Raw genomic sequence first — 21,289 nt, forward strand, 5'->3', positions numbered from 1 at the left:
TTGCGTCTCCGAACGTGGCGGAGTGTTGCTAGAGCAGCATTTGTGAGTCCTGTTTTTTGTTGGATCTCAGCGTGATGCTTAGCATCTGGACCCTTGGAGTCCTGCCATCAAGGTATTTGAAGTAGTCAATGCATTCCAGTGCCTCTGTCGATTTGGGTAGGAATATTTTCACCTCCTCGACTGACTCAGGTGTCACCACTGTCTTTGTCTTTTCATGTGATATCTTGAGACCTAACTACTCTGCTTCCGCCGCTACCCTTTCTAGCAATTTTTGTACCTCTTTTTACAAGGATCCAATCAGTCAATATCACTGGCAAAGCACAGATGACTAATTTTCCTGCACCAACGGGTAAGCCCTTCTGTGCATTTGCATCAGTGGCTTTTCTTAAGATTTCTTCAAGGTAGCAGTTGAAGAGAGCTGGTGATAGAATGCAGTCCTGTCTGACACCCTCAAACAAAACCAACTACCGACAACCCCACAAACACTGAAGCCATCACACTTCTGTAGAGATTGTGTGTCAGCCTTATTCAATTTTCACCAATTCCAGCCAGCTGCAGGATTGACGAAAGAGATTTGTGCCATATGCTGTCAAATGCTTTCGCAAAATCACAAAGACATGGACCACCCAGGAGTTTCTTGCCTAAAAAAGGCAGACTGAATATTTGCCCCAATTTATATCTTTTGGGGCTAAACTTGCCTTGTTCTTTAGTCAGAAAGTTCTCTGTTTTGGGGCAGTTTTCTTCTGGATGAAAGTAATAGTAAAATCACAAGGTTAGCACAAGCAACAAAGAATCCTGTGGCACCCTATAGACTAACAGACGTTTTGCAGCATGAGCTTTCGTGGGTGAATACCCACTTCATCGGATGCAAGTAGTGGAAATTTCCAGGGGCAGGTATATATATCAAGTTTCTTCTTGAGGTTGATGGATTTCCACTCCATACGGCTAAATGCAGTGCCTTGCATGGTGTCAAGTATCAGAGGAGTAGCCGTGTTAGTCTGGATCTGTAAAAGCAGCAGAGGCCGGGATAAAAAAGAGAGGAGGTGTTGCCTGGTATATCAAAGATGTGTACGCTTGCACTGAGATAAAGATAGAAGTGGGAGGCAGACTTGTTGAAAGTCTCCAAGTAATGATAAAAGGGGTAAAAAGAACAAGGGTGATGTCATGATAGGGGTCTACCACAGACCACCTAACCAGGAAGAAGAAGTGGATGAGACTTTTTTGAAACAAGTAACAAAATCATCCAAAGCAGAGGACTTGGTGGTCATGGGGGATTCCAGCTACCCAGACTTCTGTTGGGAAAATAACACAGCAGGGCAGAGAGTAATAAACAAGTTCTTGGAATACATTGGAGACAAATTTTTATTTCAAAAGGTGAAGAAAGCTATTAAGGGGAAGGCTATTCTAGATTTGATTTTGATGAACTGGGAGGAGCTGGTTGAGAATTTGAAAGTAGAAGGCAGCTTAGGTGAAAGTGATCATGAAATGGTACAGTTCTTGATTCTAAGGAATGATAGGAGGGAAAACAGTGGAATAAAGAAAATGGATTTCAAGAAGGCAGACTTTAGAAAACTCAAGGAAGCAAATCTAAATGGAAAAACTGTTCAAGAGAGATGGCAGTTTTTCAATTAAGGGCACAAGAGTAAATTATCCCACTCCGTAAGAAAGATAGAAAGTATGGCAAGAGACCACCCTGGCTTAACCAGGAGATCTTCAATGATCTGAAACTCATAAAACAGTCCTACAAAAAGTGGAAAGAGGTCAAATGACAAAGGATTAATATAAATAAATAATACAAGTATGTAGCGACAAAATTAGAAAGGCCAAGGCACAAAACGAGATTAAACCAGCTAGAGACAACAAGAAAACCTTCTACAAATACATTAGAAGCAAGAGGAAGACCAAGGACAAAGTAGGCCCATTACTCAATGAGGAGCTGGGAGTAGGAAACAATAACAGAAAACGTGGAAACGGCAGAAGTGTGAAATGACTTTTTGGTTTTAGTTTTCACCAAAAAGGTTAGTAGCAATTGGACCTCTAACATAATGAACATCAGTGAAAATGAGGTAAGATCAGAGGCTAAAATAGGGAAAGAACACGTTTTAAAAGTACTTAGACAAGTTAGATGTCTTCAAGTCACCAGGGCCTGATGAAATATATCCTAGAATATTCAAGGAGCTGACTGAGGAGATATCTGAGCCATTAGTGATTATCTTCAAAAAGTCATGGAAGATCGGAGAGATTCCAGAGGACTGGAAGAGGGCAAATATAGTGCCTATCTATAAAAAGGGAAATAAAGACAACCCAGTGAATTACAGACCAGTCAACTTAACTTCAGTACTCGGAAAGATAATGGAGCAAATAACCAAGTAACCAATTTGCAAACACCTAGAAGATAAGAAGGTGATAAATAACAGTCAACATGGATTTGTCAAGAACAAATCATGTCAAACCACTTTCTTTGACAGGGAACAAGCCTTGTGGATGGGGGCAGGGGCGGAAAGCGGTAGATGTGGTATATCTGGATTTTTGATAAGGCTTTTGATACTGTCTCACATGACTGCCTCATAAACAAACTAGAGCAATACAACCTAGATGGAGCTACTATAAGGTGGATACATAACTGTTTGGAAAGCCATGCCCAGAGAGTAGTTACCAGTGGTTCACAGTCATGCTGGAAGGGCATAACAAGTGGGGTCCCACAGGGATCAGTTCTGGGTCCAGTTCAATTCAATATCTTCATCAATGATTTAGATAATGGCATAGAAAGTACGTTTATAAAGTTTATGGATGATACCAAGCTAGGAGGGGTTGCAGGTGCTTTGGAGGATAGGATTAAAATTCAAAATGATCTGGACAAACTGGAGAAATGGTCTGAATTAGGTAGGATGAAATTCAGAAAGGATAATGCAATGTACTCCACTTAGAAAGGAAGCACACATACAAAAGGGGAAATGACTGCCTAGGAAGGAGTATTGCAGAAAGGGATCTGTGGATCATAGTGGATCACAAGCTAAATATGCCCAATGGCCTGTGATGGGATGTTAGACGGGGTGGGATCTGAGTTACTACAGAGAATTCTTTCCCGGGTGTCTGGCTGGTGAGTCTTGCCCACATGTTCAGTGTTTAGCTGATTGCCATATTTGGGGTCGGGAAGGAATTTTCCTCCAGGGCAGATTGGCTGAGGCCCTGGAGGGTTTTTTCCTTCCTCTGCAGCATAGGGCAAGGGTCACTTGCTGGAGGATTCTCTGCACTTTGAAGTCTTTAAACCACTATTTGAGGACTTCAATAGCTCAAACATAGGTTAGGGGTTTGATACAGGAGTGGGTGGCCTGCGTTGTGCAGGAGGTCAGACTAGATTATCATAATTGTCCCTTCTGACCTTAAAGTCTATGATTCTATGATTAACACCTGTCAGGAATGGTCTAGATAATACTTAGTCCTGCCACGAGTGCAGAGGACTGGACTAGATGATCTCTCGAGGTCCCTTCTAGACCTACAATTCTGTGATTACCTCAATGCAAAGAGCAGTGAGACTGAGAGAAGAAAGGGGGTGGGGGAAGTGTAGAGATTGTACAGAGGCCTGCTCCATATGCTCAAATGGGCAAATGTTTGCATGAATGGCTCCTGCCAGTTCCGTTTCTTTCCCTTGCTGCAGCCTTTCAAAGCCTATTAGATATTAGCAGGGCTCAATATGTTTCGTCCTGGGGGAATCACTCCATTTATTCAGATTTAGAGTCATTTTACTAATCTTTTGGTTTGGGTTCAGAGTCCATACCCCTGGGACAGGAAAGGGTCTGGTGGGATGGAAGAGCTCAGAGCTCATCTATATCAAATGTCTGCACTCCTGCTCCTGCATGCGCGCCCAGCCAGCTTGGGAAGGGATGCACAGCAGAGCACACAGCTGATCTCCCAGGGGTCTCCCAGGCCAGATCCTCCCAGTGGTGCAGCCCAGCCACTTCTTTCCCCCTCTGTGGGGCAACACCCTCCTCTTCCTTCTCCTCCCCTCTAGTGACATCTGCCCCAACCCTGGCCCTCCCTCCATCACCATCCTCTCCATCTCCCACACTCACCCCTGACACCACCTCCGTGCTTCTGGTGCTGCCATTCTTCACCTGGCACCCACCCGCCCTTCCCGCCCTTCTCTTGCTGGCTCTGGAATGCTCACTCCATCTCTGAAAAGTTCACAGTCATTCATGACCTCTTCATAGCTCCTTCCCTCCAGCTCCCAGCTCTCACAGAGACCTGGCCCCTTGGTCTGTCACTGCCTCTGCAGCCACCATCTCTTACAGAGATACTGTGGTGGGAGTGTAGAACTTCTTCTCTCCTGTTCCTGCCACTTCCACTCCCTTCCTACTCCTTCTCTTCTTTTGACCAGCCTACCATCCAACTCTTCTCTCCTCTCCCATTCCACATTGCTGTCCCCAGCTGTCTGCCCAACTCCTCCCTGGCAGCATTCCTCTCTGAGCTCAGCCCTGGCTGAGCCCTCAGCCCTCAGCCCTCACCTCCTTTGCTCCTTTCTCCCATCGCAAGTCCACCCTGCCAGCCCACAGTGCCTCCACACGCACCCGTGCTCACTTCACCTTCCACACGCATGAGCCATCAGACCCTCAGCTACATGTTTCCTCCCCTCCCCTCTTGATTTGAGCTGCAGCCCTGATTCAACTCCCCCACTCACCAAAAGATTGTTCACTTGACTTGATTGTCACCAAGCACCGCTCCCTCTGAACTGGTTGTTGCCAAGTTCCCCCCCTGCCCATCCCCTGGTCTCTTTCCATATTGCTCATTGGCCCCTTCACGCCCCCTCACTCAGCCTTTCAATGACTTTCAGTCCCTCAGCACTGATGACTTCTCATCTGTTCCCAGCCCCCTCTTCCCTTTCTTCCATTGATTTAGCAGCAAAGAATCCTGTGGCACCTTATAGACTAACAGACGTTTTGCAGCATGAGCTTTCGTGGGTGAATACCCACTTCTTCGGATGCAAGAGAAGAAGAATCTTGCATCCGAAGAAGTGGGTATTCACCCACGAAAGCTCATGCTGCAAAATGTCTGTTAGTCTATAAGGTGCTACAGGATTCTTTGCTGCTTCTACAGAACCAGACTAACACGGCTACCCCTCTGATACTCCTTCCATTGATTTGTTGATTTTCTTCATGCTTCACTCTCCTCCACCCCGGACTCCTTTGCTCTTTTCTCCCATCGCAAGTCCACCCTGCCAGCCCACAGCCCTGGCTCACTCCCAATATCCACTTCCTCCACTGCTCCTCTTAAGATGCAGAGAGTATCTGGTGGAAATCCTGACTTCCTCCCCTACCCATCCATTCTCTCCTCCTTCAGTTCTGCCATGACCCTGGCCAACACCGCCCCCCGTCCCGACTTCTCTGCATTAATTGGCTTCCACATCGGCAATCTCAGCCACCTTTTTACCATCTTGGACTCCCTCCTCAAAACCCCCACCTCCTCCTGCCTCCATTTCTCTCTCTGAACAGGATCTCACCTATTTCCTCCCAGAGTTAATGCAATGGGATTGCCTTCCCTTCCACCACCCCACCCCACCCCCAGTGCTCTCCACCTTCTCCTCATCACAGGCACAGGAGTTTCTTGTCTGCTCTGCTTCTCTAACCCCTCCACTTGCCCCAGTGACCACATCCCACCTCCTGATCTCCCTTGTGCGTACTCTTATACCCCAAGCTTTACTCTTCTCCTTAATGTCTCCACCAGCTCTCCCTCCTCTCAATACAATCATGTTCTAGTCTCTCCCATCTTAAAGAAACCCACCGTTGACTCCATTTGCCTCTCCAACTACCACCCCATCTCCCATCTCCCTTTCATCGCTAAGCTCATTGAACATGCCGTTTACAAACCCTGACTAGAGTTCCTCTGCTCCAATTCCATCCTAGACCGTCTCCAGTGCAGTCCCTTGCACCTGACTAACACTGATCTCACTCAAACCTCTAATGAGCTCTTGTGGCTGGTTCACAGATCTGCCTCTCTACTCCAGACCTGTCTCCTTCTGTCCTGACTAAAATCTTAGCCTGTCTCTCCGACATCACAGATGTCTGGCCATCAGCTCAACACTGCTGAAACAGAATGCCTAATCTCCCCCCCCCCGCCGCCACCATGCCCTCTCTGCTACCTCCTTGCAGGATCACCGTAGGCTACACAACAACCTTGCCTGGTGCTCAGGCCTGTACCCTGGGCATCATATTTGCTAGGCGCTCTCACTAGGTCCTCATATCCACACTATGTCTAAGCTACGCCTTTCGTAGCCATCTACACAGCTAAAACCCTCACCCAGGCTCTCATCTGCATCTCACCCACTGCAGCATCCTTCTCTCTTGCCTTGACCAATGATGCCCACTCATCCCACTCATGCCCATTCAGAATGCTGGTGCAAGGATCCTTCTCCTCACCTGCAGCTTTGACCAAATCATCCTCTCTCTGTATCCCTCCACTGGTTCCCCCTTCTCTATTGCATCAGACACAAGTTGTGTGTCTTCACTTTTAAGGCCCTTCCCAGCCAATTCTCCCTGTCCTGTCATAAGAACATAAGAACGGCCGTACTGGGTCAGACCAAAGGTCCATCTAGCCCAGTATCTGTCTACCGACAGTGGCCAATGCCAGGTGCCCCAGAGGAAGTGGATCTAACAGGCAATGATCAAGTGATCTCTCTCCTGCCATCCATCTCCATTCTCTGACAAACAGAGGCTAGGGACACCATATCTTACCCATCCTGGCAAATAGCCATTTATGGACTTAACCACCATGAATTTATCCAGTTCTCTTTTAAACGCTGTTATTGTCCTAGCCTTCACAACCTCCTCAGGTAAGGAGTTCCACAAGTTGACTGTGCGCTGTGTGAAGAAGAACGTCCTTTTATTTGTTTTAAACCTGCTGCCTATTAATTTCATTTGGTGACCCCTAGTTCTTGTATTATGGGAATAAGTAAATAACTTTTCCTTATCCACTTTCTCAACATCACTCATGATTTTATATACCTCTATCATATCCCCCTGAGTCTCCTCTTTTCCAAGCTGAAGAGTCCTAGCCTCTTTAATCTTTCCTCATATGGGACCCTCTCCAAACCCCTAATCATTTTAGTTGCCCTTTTCTGAACCTTTTCTAGTGCCAGTATATCTTTTTTGCGGTGAGGACACTACATCTCTCATTCACTATCCTGAGGTTGACTCCCACCTGCATTTAGCCTCAGACACCTACCTCTGTTGGTCACTTGCTACATTTTCAAACAATCGCCTTTGCACTTTCTCCCCTGCTGCTCCTTCTGCTTGGGAGGAGCTCGCTGTTGTAACCCTTCTGCCCCTCTGAGTTGGCAGCAACAAGGGCGGGTTCAGTATCCAGGGGTTCCGTTTCAATAACACAATGCAAAACCTGCTCGAGCCCCCACCCAGTGACCTGGGACAATTACATACCACCCCCCCCGGGTGCCTCTAGGAGGCAATACTTCCCCACTCACAAGCACGGAGTCCGAGTGTAGCAAAATCCTTTTAATAAAGGAGGGAGACAATGTGGCATCACCATTGGAGAAACACCACAAACCAGATTATAACACAAACCATAAGCAAAAAAACCAAACAATCCTCCTCCAAGTACATTTGGCAATGTCCTTTCCCCCTTAAGGTCTTAAGTCCAATCACCCCAAAGTCCAACCACCCAAAAGTCTCTGTCTCTGGTCAGTGCCACCCCAGAGTTCAACAGTTTAGCTGCAGAGTTTTACCCGCCCAGCCTGGGTGGAAATGGGTGGGGCACACACAGGGTGTTAAGGGGCACCTTACGTGGGCCAGGGCCAACTGCTCCACCTCTCCGTGGAGTTCTGCTACAGCCTTCACCACAACTGGCTCAACTCCTCCAGCTGTGCCGCTCCTCCAGCCAACCCGTGAACCGCTTCAGCCATCCCCGCAAACCGCTCCACTCACTGTTCCATGGGTTGCTCCAACATGCTGCAAACTGCTCCACTCTGCCAGCCGCTTAGCAATAGATCTTCAGGCTCCCCCACTAGTTAACACAGCACTCAGTGATCTCAGCTCAGTAAGCTTAGCTCTTTTAGTGATTTCAGCTTGTAGTAGGGGAGCCCCAGTGCTGGTGCACCATTGGCCTCAGGGGCGGCTCTAGGCACCAGCAAAGCAAGCACCTGCTTGGGGTAGCCCATTTGCAGGGGCGGCATAGGAGCTGAGAACCAAGAGGGGGCTCTGGGAGCTGTAGTTTCTTGGTTAGCTCCCTGCCTATAGAGCCAGCCCTGGAGCAGGGAAAGAACTACATTTCCCAGCATTCCCTTGGCCACTACCAATTGGAAAGGAAGGAGGGGGACCTCATGCGGCAGCGTGCTGTGAATGGTAGGGAGACCATATTTTAACATTCAAAAAACAGGACACTCCAGGGGAGGGAAGCCCCACCCTGCCACCATCCACTCCCTCCAATTGCCCCCCCACAGAAACCCCAACCCATCCAACCCCCCCCCCCTGCTCCCTGATCACCCCCTCCCGGGACCCCTGCCCCTAACTGCCCCCCCAGGACCCCACCCCCTATCTAAGCGTCGCTGGTCCTTGTCCCCTGATTGCCCCCTCCCTTCTCCTTGTCCCCAACTGCCCCCTCCTGAGACCCCACCCCCTTCCTGTCCCCTAACAAACCCCTGGGACTCCCATGCCTATCCAACCACTGCCTGTCCCCTGACTGCCCCCCGAACCTCTGACCCATCTAACCCCCCCTTCTCCCTGCCCCTGACTGCTCCCCCTGAACCTCCACCCCATCCAACCCCCCCGCTCCCTGTCCCTTGACTGCCTCTCCAGAACCCCCTACCCCTTCTCCAGCCCCCAGCCCCCTTACCATGCCACTCAGACCAGCGTGTCTGGCTCCGCGCAGTGCCAGACATGCTGCTGCATACATTTTGCCGTGCTCCCCCGCGGAGCCCACAGCCCCCCCACACACACACCCAGCACCTGCCTTCTAGATTTGAACACCTCAAAATTCAGGAGTGCTCAAGCTCAGTTTGGGCAGCTGTTAGTTCATTTCTCCCAAATCAAATACACTGATCCACTGTAACTTGCTGTAGAAAAGTAGGATAAAATTGAGCAAGAAATGCTTCCCAGTGGTTATTAGGACTGGAATTGCTATTTTCAACAGCCATTGCCTTTTTGTTTGTTTGTTTGTTTAAAAGGAAGACAGTGGTATTGCATTGGCAAATTTCCCATAGAAAGAAAGAGTGGAACAAAAGAATAATAAAGGCACCTCAACTTTTCCTTATTTATGGAGGTCAGTCTTATAATATGCATCCAGATACCCTCCAATCACACAAGCTGAAAATTGTTCCACTTAACTGCAGCTCTGTAACCATATGGGAACCAATCCTGTCTGTGTTTTGTTCACATCCAAAATTCCTGCTGAATGACCGGCCTGGGAGCGAGTTACCGGTGACCCAGGGCTGCGGCGGAAAGAGGGTGCAGGTGCGGGGGGAGAGAGCCCTGGGCTGGGGCGGCAGGACCAGGAGGTGTGTGTGTGGGGCACTGGTGGAGGGGGAAGAGGGGAGCCCAGGGCTGGGGCAGCAGGGGGGTTGTGGGGGGGAGCCCAGGGCTGGGACAGGGGCAGCCAAAAATTTTTTTGCTTGGGGCAGCAAAAAACCTAGAGCCGGCCCTGATTGGCCTAATGTGAATTCAGGTCAGTAGCCTCTAGATGGACTCCTAAAGGATTCAAAATTAGCTCTGCTCTTCAACAGTAGAGAGAGGAGGAAGTACAATTGGTGTTCCAGCCCTCACCATCAGGTACATACACACCAGTCCCCAACCTCTCTCCATTCAGTGGGTTTTGGCACCCATGTCCCTTGTCTAGCAAGTGCTACCTAATGGATAGTGAGACATCTCTGTCCTAACGCAGTCTCATAGCTCCTCATTCACATACTCAGGGTGACAACACTTTATTCCTCCTGCCCCAATAACAAAGAAATTGGGGATCCCAGAGCTGTCAAAATAACCATCCCAGGCTGCCGGGAACTATACTAGGTGGAGTGGGTGTGCCAATGCAAATACCTGAAATTCCTTTCCACACTCCCCATACTTCACCACCAGATGTCAGGGTAGAGCTCATCCTGACTCTGCTTACACTGTAAACATCTGCAAAACTGATCCATTAGTAACCCATCCTCCTTCAGATCCCACCTTCAAACTGTCCTCTGCCATGGCACCTACAGAAAACATGGCAATGGCGAGGCAGCTAGTGTGCTGAGACCACAGCCTGGCAGCACCCTGCCAATATTGCCTTGTTGTTTCCTTGTACCCCTCCCCCCATCTGTCTGTGTCCGCCTGATATTTATTTTCTTATACTTGGATTGTCAGCTCATTGGGATTGGGATGGTTGTTTTGTTCTGTGGTTGTACAGCCCCCAGCACCCTGGGTCCTGCTCCATGACTGGGACTGTGAGGTGCTATGGTAGTACAAATAACACATAACAACCACCCCCCAGAGGAAGTCACGGGAACAGGAGCAGCTCAAACTGCCCAGGGTGGCCTTTTTGTGTTTTTCTAGTCCTGGGTCTGCTCCCTGCAAGGCACGCACGGGCCCTGTGCTAAGATGGTGGCTGTGCTGGGGCATTGGAAAGAGGGCGCCTCCTGGAGCTGCCTTATTTCACTTCCTTAGAGACCATAGAGCCTAAGGGTAAAGTGCTGGGTGATTCCAGCTGCAGCCCTGGGAGGCAGTTCTAATAGACTTTAAGGTCAGAAGATACCATCATGATAATCTAGTGCAGAGGTCCCCAAACTATGGGCTGTGCCCTCTTTGTGGGGCATGGAGGAAAGTACAAGTGAGCACAGCAGGACCTGGGCCAGCCTCCATGAGGTGTGGGGAGGGAGTGCCACCCAGACCTTCCCTGCCCCCAGCTCTGCTCACATCCCATCCCCAGCTGTGTCCCCAGCTCCCGGCCTCACACCTGGGTAAGGGGGAGCACGACGCTCAAAAGTTTGGGGACCACTGATCTAGTCTGACCTCCTTCACGGTGCAAGCCACAGAATCTCACCTACCCACTCCTGCAATACCTCATCACCTAAACCAGCCACCACATGGGACATGGAGTCCTGCAGACAAGCCCATCCATACATTGGAGCCTTGGAGACTACAGATCCCAGCATGCACTGCTCCCCTTTGACTTGCATGACCTGGCCAGCACTTCCAGCCCCAGTAGTATCTGAGCCCCTCACCATCTTTGGTGCATATACCCTCATGCCACGAGGTCTGAGGGGGGTGGGGCAGGGCAGAACCATTTCCTCCATTTACATATTGGCACTGGGACACAGCACAAAGAGGCTAAGAGACTTCCCTAAGGTCACACAAGCGAGTCTGTGGCACAGCAAGGAATTGCCCCTGAATTCCAGGCTAAAGAACAAAGGATGGAGAAGAGGAGAAACCAGTGATGTGGAATCTGGGCATACTCTACATGTAACTTGCTTTATTTACACACCCCTCCCCCACGCATCCTCTCCCCCCCCAGCAATCCAGGAGTGAGATGGTCACCCAGCTTGCAGGACATACCCTTCTCCCAGGAATTTCAGCCCAGTACCAGTGCCCAGCTCCCAGGCAGCAATGCTTTCTCAAGGATTGACACTAATCAGAGACCAAGGCATAGAGCACGCACACCTGTTGCTAACACAGATCCCTCTGCCCAATGCCTCGCAGGACCCAGACTAACCACAACACAGTGTGTCTTCCTGTGACGTTATTGATATAATCTGGGACCATATAGAACATGGTTGCAACCAAGGTACTGTAGTGGCACCAAATCTTATGTAAAGGCAGTCATACAAGGTGTCTTAGACCAGGTTATGGGTTGCTGGTTATGATTATGCTGTCTGTATGCATGTGCCATTTTGTAGTTGAAGTTATGAACATTGGCTCGATCCTGTCTGTATTTCAAACTTGTGCTATGCTTCTGGGTGACACCCCAGACAAGTTGGTGTTAGCTCTGCCTAGCCTGCTTGATGGCCCATTAAGGACCATCAGCTACACAATTGACCCACTGAGAGAAGGCAGATACGTCTTGTACTCAGCAAAGTATGCAGGGACTTGCTCATGTGACTCCATACTCCATTTTGCTGTAATTTTCCACAGTAAGAACAAAGAGGTTCTTACACCTGGAAAAGAGACTATAAAAGGCTGATGCCTCATCTCCATCTTGCCTTGGGGGGGGAGGAGGGAGGATAGCTCAGTGGTTTGAGCATTAGCCTGCTAAACCCAGGGTTGTGAGTTCAATCTTTGAGGGGGCCATTTAGGGAACTGGGGTAAAAATCTCTCTGGGGATTGGTCCTGCTTTGAGCAGCAGGTTGGACTAGATGACCTCCTGTGAGGTCCCTTCCCAACCTTGATATTCTATGATTCAATCCTGCTTCTTACCTCTGGAAGGACTTTGCTACAAACTGAAGCTCTGCACAAAGGACTGATGACCCATCCCAGCAGGGGATGCACTCCAGAGACTTGATTTGAACCTGCAGTTTACTCCATCACTGCTACAAGCCTGAACTAAGAACTTTGCCATTACTGTATGTAATTGATTCTATGTAACCAATTCCAGCTCTCATCTCTGTCTTTTTCCCTTTATGAATAAACCTTTAGATTTTAGATTCTAAAGGATTGGCAACAGTGTGATTTGTGGGTAAGATCTGATTTGTATATTGATCTGGGTCTGGGGCTTGATTCTTTGGGATCAAGGGAACCATTTTCTTTTATTGGGGTGTTGGTTTTCATAACCATTCATCCGCAGGACGAGTGGCATTGGTGGTGATACTGGGAAGCTGGAGTGTCTAAGGAAGTTGCTTGTGTGACTTGTGGTAAGCCAGTGGGGTGAAACCAAAGTCCTTTTTGTCTGGCTGGTTTGGTTTGCCTTAGAGGTGGAAAAACCCCAGCCTTGGGCTGTAACTGCCCTGTTTAAGCAATTGGTCCTGAATTGGCACTCTCAGTTGGGTCCTGCCAGAACCGCATCGTCACAGTGGCATAGTTGGCAGGATCCAACACAGAGACTCCCTTGGGACTGTCACCTGATGTGCTGAAATTACCTCTGAGCCCATTTTCCCTGACGGCTTGGGACTCCAGAACCCTGCCTTATTGAGCCAGACATGCTAGTCTGCTTCAACACAGCCCCAGGGCCTGAACCACGCCCCCAAATCTGCAGGCTTTAACTGAAAACTACTCATCAGGTTACCTATCTGCAGTACCCAGACACCCAGTTCCCAATGGGATCCAAACCCCAAATAAATCCATTTTACTCTGTATAAAGCTTATACAGGGTAAACTCATAAATTGTTCAGCCTCTGTAACAATGATAGAGAGCTATGCACACCTGTTTGCTCTCCCCGGTATTAATCATTTACTCTGGGTTCATTAATAAACAAAAGTGATTTTATTAAGAATAAAAAGTAGAATTTAAGTGGTTTCAAGTAATAACAGACAGGACAAATAAGTCATTAAGCAAAATAAAGCAAAAACTCACATGTCTAAGCCTAATACAATAAGAAACTGTTTACGGGTAAATCTCACCCTCAGAGATGTTCCAATAAGCTTCTTTCATAGACAAGACTCCTTCCTAGTCTGGGACCAATCCTTTCCCCCTTGTTAGTTCCAGCTCAGGTGGTAACTAGGGGATTTCTCATGACTGGGTGCCCCCTTTGTTCTGTTCCACCCACTTTTATAGCCTTGGCCCAAGGCAGGAATCTTTTGTCTCTCTGGGTCCCCACCCCTCATTCTCAATGGAAAAGCACCAGGTTTAAGATGGATTCCAGGATCATGTGACATGGTCACATGTCACTGTAAGACCTCATTCTTCATTACCCATGTCAGGTCATGTACACAGGACGGCTTGCAGGTAAATAAACCCATTCACAATCAATTGTCCTAGTCAATGGGAGCCATCAAGATCCTAAGCCACCATTAATGGCCTACACTTTACATAATTACAATAGGACCTCAGAGTAATACTTCATATTTCTAGTTTCAGATACAAGAATGGTACATTCATATGTAAGCAGAGTCAGGATGAGCTCTACCCTGACATCTGGTGGTGAATGGTGGCAAGTGTGGAAAAGAACTTCAGGGGCTGGTCTTGTTTGCATAGGCACACCCACCCTACCTAGTATGAGCTCTCAGCTGCCCAAATGGTCACTTTGGCTGCTGTGGGATCTCCAGTTTCTCTGTTATTGGGGCAGGAAGAATAAAGTTTTGTTACCCTGATTATGTGAATCAAGGCCAGTGGAACTGTTTTATGACAGAGGGATTCACCATCAACTAAGTTGCACTTGCTAGACAAGGGACATGGGTTCCAAAACTTAGTGAATTGAGAGAGGTTGGGGGAACAGGTATTTGTATTTGATGGTATTCTGGGCTTGAAACACCAAGTGCACTGTCTCCTCTCTCTACTGTTGAGTAACAGAGCTAATTTTGATTCCATTAAGGGTCTCATTACAGGCTGCTGTGCTGAATTCACTTTAGACCAATTGTGCACTAGCACTGAGGCTCCTCTACTATAAGCTGAAATCACTAAAGTACTAAGATTGCTGGGTGCTGAGCTCACTGAGTGCTGTGTTGACTAGTGGGGGAGCCTGAAGATATATTGCTAAGCAGCTGGCAGAGCCAAGCAGTTTGTGGGATGGTTGGAGCGGCCCATGGGACAGCGAGCGGAGCAGTTTGTGGGCTGGTTGGAGTGGCCTGTGGGATGGTGAGTAGAGCGGAGCGGAGCAGACGGCCCATGGGACAGCGAGCAGAGCGGAGCTCAGCTGAGCAGTTTGCGGGCCGGTTGGAGTGGCCCATGGACTGTGAGCGGAGCAGTTTGTGGGACAGCGGGAGCGGCTCACAGGATGGCTGGTGGAGTGGAGCGGCTCGTGGTGAAGGCTGCAGCAGAACCCGTCAGAGAGGTGAGGCAGTCAGCCTTGGACCATGTAAGGTGCCCCTTAACACTGCCCGTTCCCCCCACCACCATTTCCACCCAGCTGGGGGTGTAGAACTCTGCAGATAAACTTTTGAACTCTGGGGCTGCACTGACCAGGAACAGAGACTTTTGGGTTGTTGGACGTTTGGGGGGATTTTTGGGTTGCTGGACTCAAGGGACTCTTGGGGTGTTAGAGTTTGGACTTTTGGGGTGATCTTTTGGGTGGTTGGACTTAAGACCCTGAAGGTCTGCCAAACTAGCTTGGGGGTGGGTCTTTTGCTCATGGTTTGTGTTATGAATCCTGTCTGTGGTGTTTCCCCAACATAATGCTGCAGTGTTTCCCTCCTTTATTAAAAGGATTTTGCTACACTCAGACTCCATTCTTGCGAGAGGGGAAGTATTGCCTCCTAGAGGCACCCAGGGAGTGGTATGTATTTGTCCCAGGTCACTGGGTGGGGGCTCGAGCCGGTTTTGCATTGCATTATTGAAATGGAACCTTTAGATACGGAACCCAGCCCTTATTGCTGCCAACTCAGACAAGCAGAAGGGTTACACATACAAATAGGATGAATATATTCAGTAGATTATAACCTTTGTAATAGCAGCAAAGAATCCTGTGGCACCTTATAGACTAACAGACGTTTTGCAGCATGAGCTTTCGTGGGTGAATACCCACTTCTTCGGATGCAAGACTTCGGATGCATCCGAAGAAGTGGGTATTCACCCACGAAAGCTCATGCTGCAAAACGTCTGTTAGTCTATAAGGTGCCACAGGATTCTTTGCTGCTTCTACAGAACCAGACTAACACGGCTACCCCTCTGATACTTGACAACCTTTGTAATGATACCTTACAAGAGATCTTTTGCATAAAGCATATTCCAGTTACATCATATTCACATTCATAAAGCATATGGATGGCAACATCACACCCTCCTCCTGAACTTACTGCTGGAGTCTTGGACACTGTCCATTGCAGAGGTACTTCATTTAAAATCCCTGTCTATCTTTGGTTACACACCTTCCCAGTACATTTAAACCCTCCAATGTCATTCATAGGTGTTCTATCAAAGTTTTGGGTTCTTGGTCTCTGGGTGCCTGAAAATATGTTGGGGTGTAGTATTGCTAACAGAATGCAGATAGCAATATCTGTTAAAGTGTAGTTGTCTTGGCATTTAGCCATCAATGCCATGAGGCAGCGTGCCTCAGTTTCCTCTTCCACACAGCAGTGTAGGCCTGTTATGCTTTTGCAGCTGTGACAAGCTCTAAGCCTGTTTACTGGTATTAGTTGAGAGGCATCATGTTTGTGGTACTGTCTTGTTACCATTCCTAGCATGTACAAAAGTTTTTCCCCAAAATTAGGTATTGTGATAAAGTTCCTCCTCTACCTTAGCGGGTCCTGTGCTTATTGGTGGATTTTGCTAGCCTCAGAGATATTCCTGTGTTGAATCAGGAGTTGAGAGGTTTTGGGGGGAACCCGGGCCCACCCTCTACTCTGGGTTCCAGCCCAGGGCCCTGTGGACTGCAGCTGTCTAGGGTGCCTTCTGGAACAGCTACTATTCCCTGGGCTACTTCCATGGCCTCCTCCCAACACCTTCTTTTTCCTCACCACAGGACCTTCCTCCTGATGTCTGTTAACACTTGTACTCCTCAGTCCTCCAGCAGCACATCCTCTCACTCCCAGCCCCTTATGCACCCCTCACTAATTGGAGTGAAAGCCTTTTTATACCACAGGACTCTTTGCTGTTTTTATACCAGGTGTCCTGATTATCCTTAAATTAATTCTAGTAACTTCCCAATTGGCTACATGTGTCCTAATTAGCCTGCCTACCCTAATTAGTTCTAGAAAGTTCCTGAGTGTTCTGGAATAGTCCCTGTTATCTTACCCAGAGAAAAGGGACCTGCTTAACCTGGAGCTAATGTATCTACCTTCGACCACTCTCTTGTAGCCATCTGGCCTGACCCTGTTACAGTATGTTACACATTTTCACAGGGTTTGTCCATAGCATCAGTTCCATTGTCTTGACCCATAGATGAAGTAGCAAAAGACGCAAGATAAACAGCCAGTTTATGACAAACAGACTTTGTTCACACAGTTTGGCTTGTTCAGCGTCTATTCCATTTCCCAATCCCTCTGTGTGCCATGGTAGGTGTTCAGATACAGATACTCCTATCTCTTTGGAGAAGGCTCTTAATTCAGGTATGTGTTTGGGGTCCTGGCAAGGAAAGGGTGTACTGCAACCATGCCTGCACTCGGCTCCTTCCTATGGAATCTCTTTGTGTTGGGCCCCACCCACTTGTGAAGCTTACCAAATGCAAAGTTTTTCATTCTCCTGCCTTGAAGAGACAGTTTTGTCTCTTACAAGAATAGCAGGAACAACATCTTTCAGTGGAGTGCTTTGGATTGGTAAGATCCCCTCAGTCACCCCACTCTCTGTTTCCAAAAGGTCAGCTGGGAGGACTCTCCCCTCCAGGAGATTTGACTCCCAGTTTTCCCTTAAAGCCTGACCCACAGGTGAGGGGTCTGGCATTTCAGATGCAGATCCTTCACCCTCCTCCTGGGGAAAACCCTTCCTACAAAAGGTGGGCAGACCCTCCCCTTCCATCTGGACTTCTCTCTCTGGCTCCCCCCTGAGGCAGATACCCCTGTGTCCTCCAAAAGGGAAGGTGACCCTGATCCAGCTGTGGGGCTCATAGCTACCAGCTATGACAGACCCTTCACTGGCCAGCAAACCCCCACCCCCCACCCTTTCACTCATGTTGGGCTTGCTTCCAGCTACAGAGCCCTTGGGGTCTGCTCCCACTGCAGCGGTCATCAGGACCCCAACTTCTATCTCTGGGATACATGTTTCTGTGCACCCCAGAGCAGGAACTGTCCCCTGCTGACCTGCAACTTCCTGGCATTCAGCAGCTGGGAAGGCCTCCCTGTTACAAGGTGGAACATCCCCCTCACCCAGGGAGATGATCATAGGGCAGGAGCTGACTCTATCCAGCCTTTCCTGCAGGGACCTGCCTTGAGCCCCGGGGCTACACAGCCCATTTTCCACTGCTACCAAGGAATTAAAGAGACACTCCCCTATTTCCTCAGCAGCACATGTGACTTCACCCTCCCCTCTGGGGATTTCAGCACAGGATTCCTTCTTGCTGCTAACAAACCCTGGGATAGATTCTGCCACATTAAAAAAATCATTCCCCATTAGAAACGGTGCAAAATTGTGTGCCACTGCTGCAACAGTCAGTTCAGCCTCCAAATCACCAGTTTCCATGTATACCTGAGCTAAAGGTGCAAGGACTTTGTAACCTTCCACCAATTCTAATTCTGCCGTTTTTCCTGGTAACAAATCCTTCTCTTGGATCAGGTCCCTCTTGATCACACAGATCTCTGCACCAGTATCCCTCCAACCTTGTAGCACTTTGTCATTGAGCTTAGCAGTATGCGTATGCTCACTGCTTGGTTGTATAGAAGCAACCTTTACAAATCCTGTGTGGTAAGAGGCTGTAGCCTGGGATATCCCTGTGCTCTGAGAAGCAGCAGCTTCATGTGTTACCTGGTGCCTGTTCCCACTCAGCCAAGGACATTTATTCCTCAGGTGCTCAGTGGACTTACAATGATCGCACCTTTTGGGCTCCTCTGCTTGTACAGGAGACTTTGGACGAGTAATAGGGGAATGGGGAGGTGAACACCCAGACTCCTTTTTCCCAGGGGTAAAACAGTGATTGTGTTTTCCACCAACTCTGTACCCCTCTGCCAGTGGTTTATGTTTAATTGCAGCTTGTGATTGCTCAAAAGAGTCTGAAACCCCAGCTAATTCACCCACTGAATCCACCTTTTTGTCCCACAAACACTGTTTTACATCATCACTGCACATATTCAGGAACTGTTCCTGAGTAACCAAATCACACATTTCTTCCAAGCTTATGATGTCTTTTCCCCTCACCGACTTGTCTAACAAATCCCTCATTTCATTCACATAAGCCACATTACTCAATTCAGATCCCCTCTTAAGACTCCTGAATTTTACTCTGTAGGTTTCAGGTGTAATCTGGAACTGTTTCAAAAGCAGTTCCTTAAATTTACCATAGTTTGAAGCATCATCAATAGGCATCTTACTGAATATGTCCAGAGCTCTTCCAGTCAATTTTGCAACCAAAGTGGTCATCTTTTGATCTTCAGGAATTGCATGGAGAGTGTACAGTCTCTCAAAGGTGATGAAATATTCAGCAATATCACTGGATTCATCATACTGTGGTCTTCCACTCCATTACAGCCAGTTCATGCTTTTGCATCACAATCTGGGCCTCAATTTTTTTGTCATAGAATCATAGATTATTAGGGTTGGAAGGGACCTCAGGAGATCATCTAGTCCAACCCCCTGCTTAAAGCAGGACCAATCCCCAAATCCCTAAATGGCCCCCTCAAGGATTAAACTCACAATCCTGGGTTTAGCAGGCCAATGCTCAAACCACTGAGCTATCCCCCCCAGTCTTTTAACTCCAGAGCTAGCTGCCTCTCTCTTTCCTTCTCCTCCTGAGCATCTTGCTGTTCTAGCCTCTGGGCTTCAAGCTCTTTGTCTTTTAGCTCCATGGCTCTTTTGTGAGCCGCCTTCTGTGCTTTAATTTGAGCCTCCTTCTGGGCCTCCATGGTTTACCTGGCCGCAGCTGCTTCTTTGAGCTTCATTGCTGCCTGCCATATTTGAAACTCGTGGTCCTTTGCCTTCTCTTCTGCTTCCAGTCTGGCCAGCTCTTGTTTTGTAGCTGCCTCACTGGTAGTCATTTTCCTGCTTTCCTGCTCACCTGAAATAAACAAACAGAAAATAATAAACCAGTAACCACTTTGTCTGTTCTCTGGCCACTACACTTAAAACTCACTGAAAATCACTACCAGTGTCTCAAAGCAATCAGTTGTGTGCAGATCCTAGTCGACTACGCCAGGGCCAGTGCAACCACTAGGCAAACTATGCGGTCGCCTAGGGCACCAAGTGGTTGGGGGCACCAAAAAGCGGCAAGACCCAGCCATGGAGGAGCCAGCAGGGTTGGCAGCAGCCCTGCAAAGGAGGTGGTGCCACCAGCAGCCACGCACCCTGCCCCTCCTGCCCAGGCTGCGGCCCGGCGCCCCTCCACACTCCTGCAGGCTGCAGCAGATGCATGCGGGCAGCAGCCCCTGTGCAACCCCCAGCTCCCCCCTCGCCACACTCGGGCTCTGCGGCTCCCGGGCATGTGAGCCACTGCTGCCACCTGGGCAAGGGGCCCTGAGCCTGCTCCGGGAGCCGAGCCCGTGCGGTGGGGGGGGCGCACGGGGGCTGCTGACCGCATGCATCCGCTGCAGGAGTCCCCGGAGGGGCGCCGGCCTGCAGCCCAGGAAGGCGCACCCCCCGGTTCCCCTCACCGTGCTCGGGTTCTGCGGCTCCCCGGCATGTCAGCTGCCGCTGCCGCCATTGCCCCTCCTGGAGGGCTCTGGCAATCTGCGGGGGACAGAGGCAGCGGTCAGCATCTGAATGCGCAGCTGCCTCCTCCCCGGGCTCCAATTTTCCTGACTCCTGCCGCTCTCCAGCCCGGGCACTCCCGGCCAGGTGCTTCCCCAGCACAGCAGCAGCTGGAACTGGTGGGGGGGGGGGCGGGAAGTTGCTTCGGGCCCGTGGTTCAGGGAGCCGGGAAAGATGGAGCCCGGGGAGGAGGCGGCTGCGCGCTCAGATGCCGCCCATCACCTCTGTCCCCCCAGGAGCGGCTCTAGGCACCAGCTAAACAAGCAGGTGCCTAGGGCGGCGAAATTTAGGGGGCGGCGAAATGACGGGCTGTATGTGCCCGCTTACCGGAAGAGCGACGGGAGCTCTTCCCCGGCTGCAGAGGACAAGCCGCTCCTCCGCTTGTCCCCGCGGGTGCACACCAAGAAGCGGCCCCTCCTCTGCAGCTGGGGAAGGGCCGCGCTACCAGCTCCGCCTGGGGAGGGGAGGGGAGGAGAGGAGAGGGGGTTGCTTACCTTGGAAAGGCAGGAGCCGGTAGCGCAGCCCTGCCCGGGCTGCAGAGGAGGGGCCGCTTCTCCTCCGCTTGTCCCCGCCGGTGCACTCCGAGAAGCAGCCCCTCCTCTGCAGCCCGGGCAGGGCTGCGCTACCGGCTCCTGCCTTTCCAAGGTAAGCAACCCCCCTCCCCCCCCAGGCGGAGCTGGTAGCGCGGCCCTGCCCCGGCTGCAGAGGAGGGGCCGCTCCTCAGCTTGTTCGCGCTGCTCTCCTGCGGGCAGCGGCCACCCCCCACCCTCCAGACAAACCGGTAGCTAGCTGCGGGCCGCCTCCCTGGGGGGGGGCCTAGGGCGGCGCTGCGCTGCTCGGGGGGCGGGGGCTCGGGCTGCGGTCGGCGCCGCTGAGGGGGGGGGCGGCGCTCTTC

At 49.9% G+C, this 21,289-nt stretch overlaps 1 protein-coding gene across 1 annotated transcript in view; it reads right to left on the reverse strand.

Moving 5' to 3' along the window:
* LOC123377543 overlaps window positions 1-20,761 on the reverse strand; it is an 88,094-nt gene extending 67,333 nt beyond the window's left edge. Inside the window, exons 1-2 of the mRNA XM_045030591.1 lie at window positions 20,722-20,761; window positions 17,659-19,705 (exon numbers count right to left, since the gene is read on the reverse strand). Coding sequence (XP_044886526.1) covers window positions 17,659-19,071 — 1,413 coding nt within the window. The 5' untranslated portion in view covers window positions 19,072-19,705; window positions 20,722-20,761. The remainder of the gene's footprint in view (window positions 1-17,658; window positions 19,706-20,721) is intronic.
* Window positions 20,762-21,289: the final 528 nt, after the last annotated feature.

Source organism: Mauremys mutica, chromosome 9 (genome assembly GCF_020497125.1).
Source record: "Mauremys mutica isolate MM-2020 ecotype Southern chromosome 9, ASM2049712v1, whole genome shotgun sequence".
Lineage (NCBI taxonomy): Eukaryota > Metazoa > Chordata > Testudines > Geoemydidae > Mauremys > Mauremys mutica.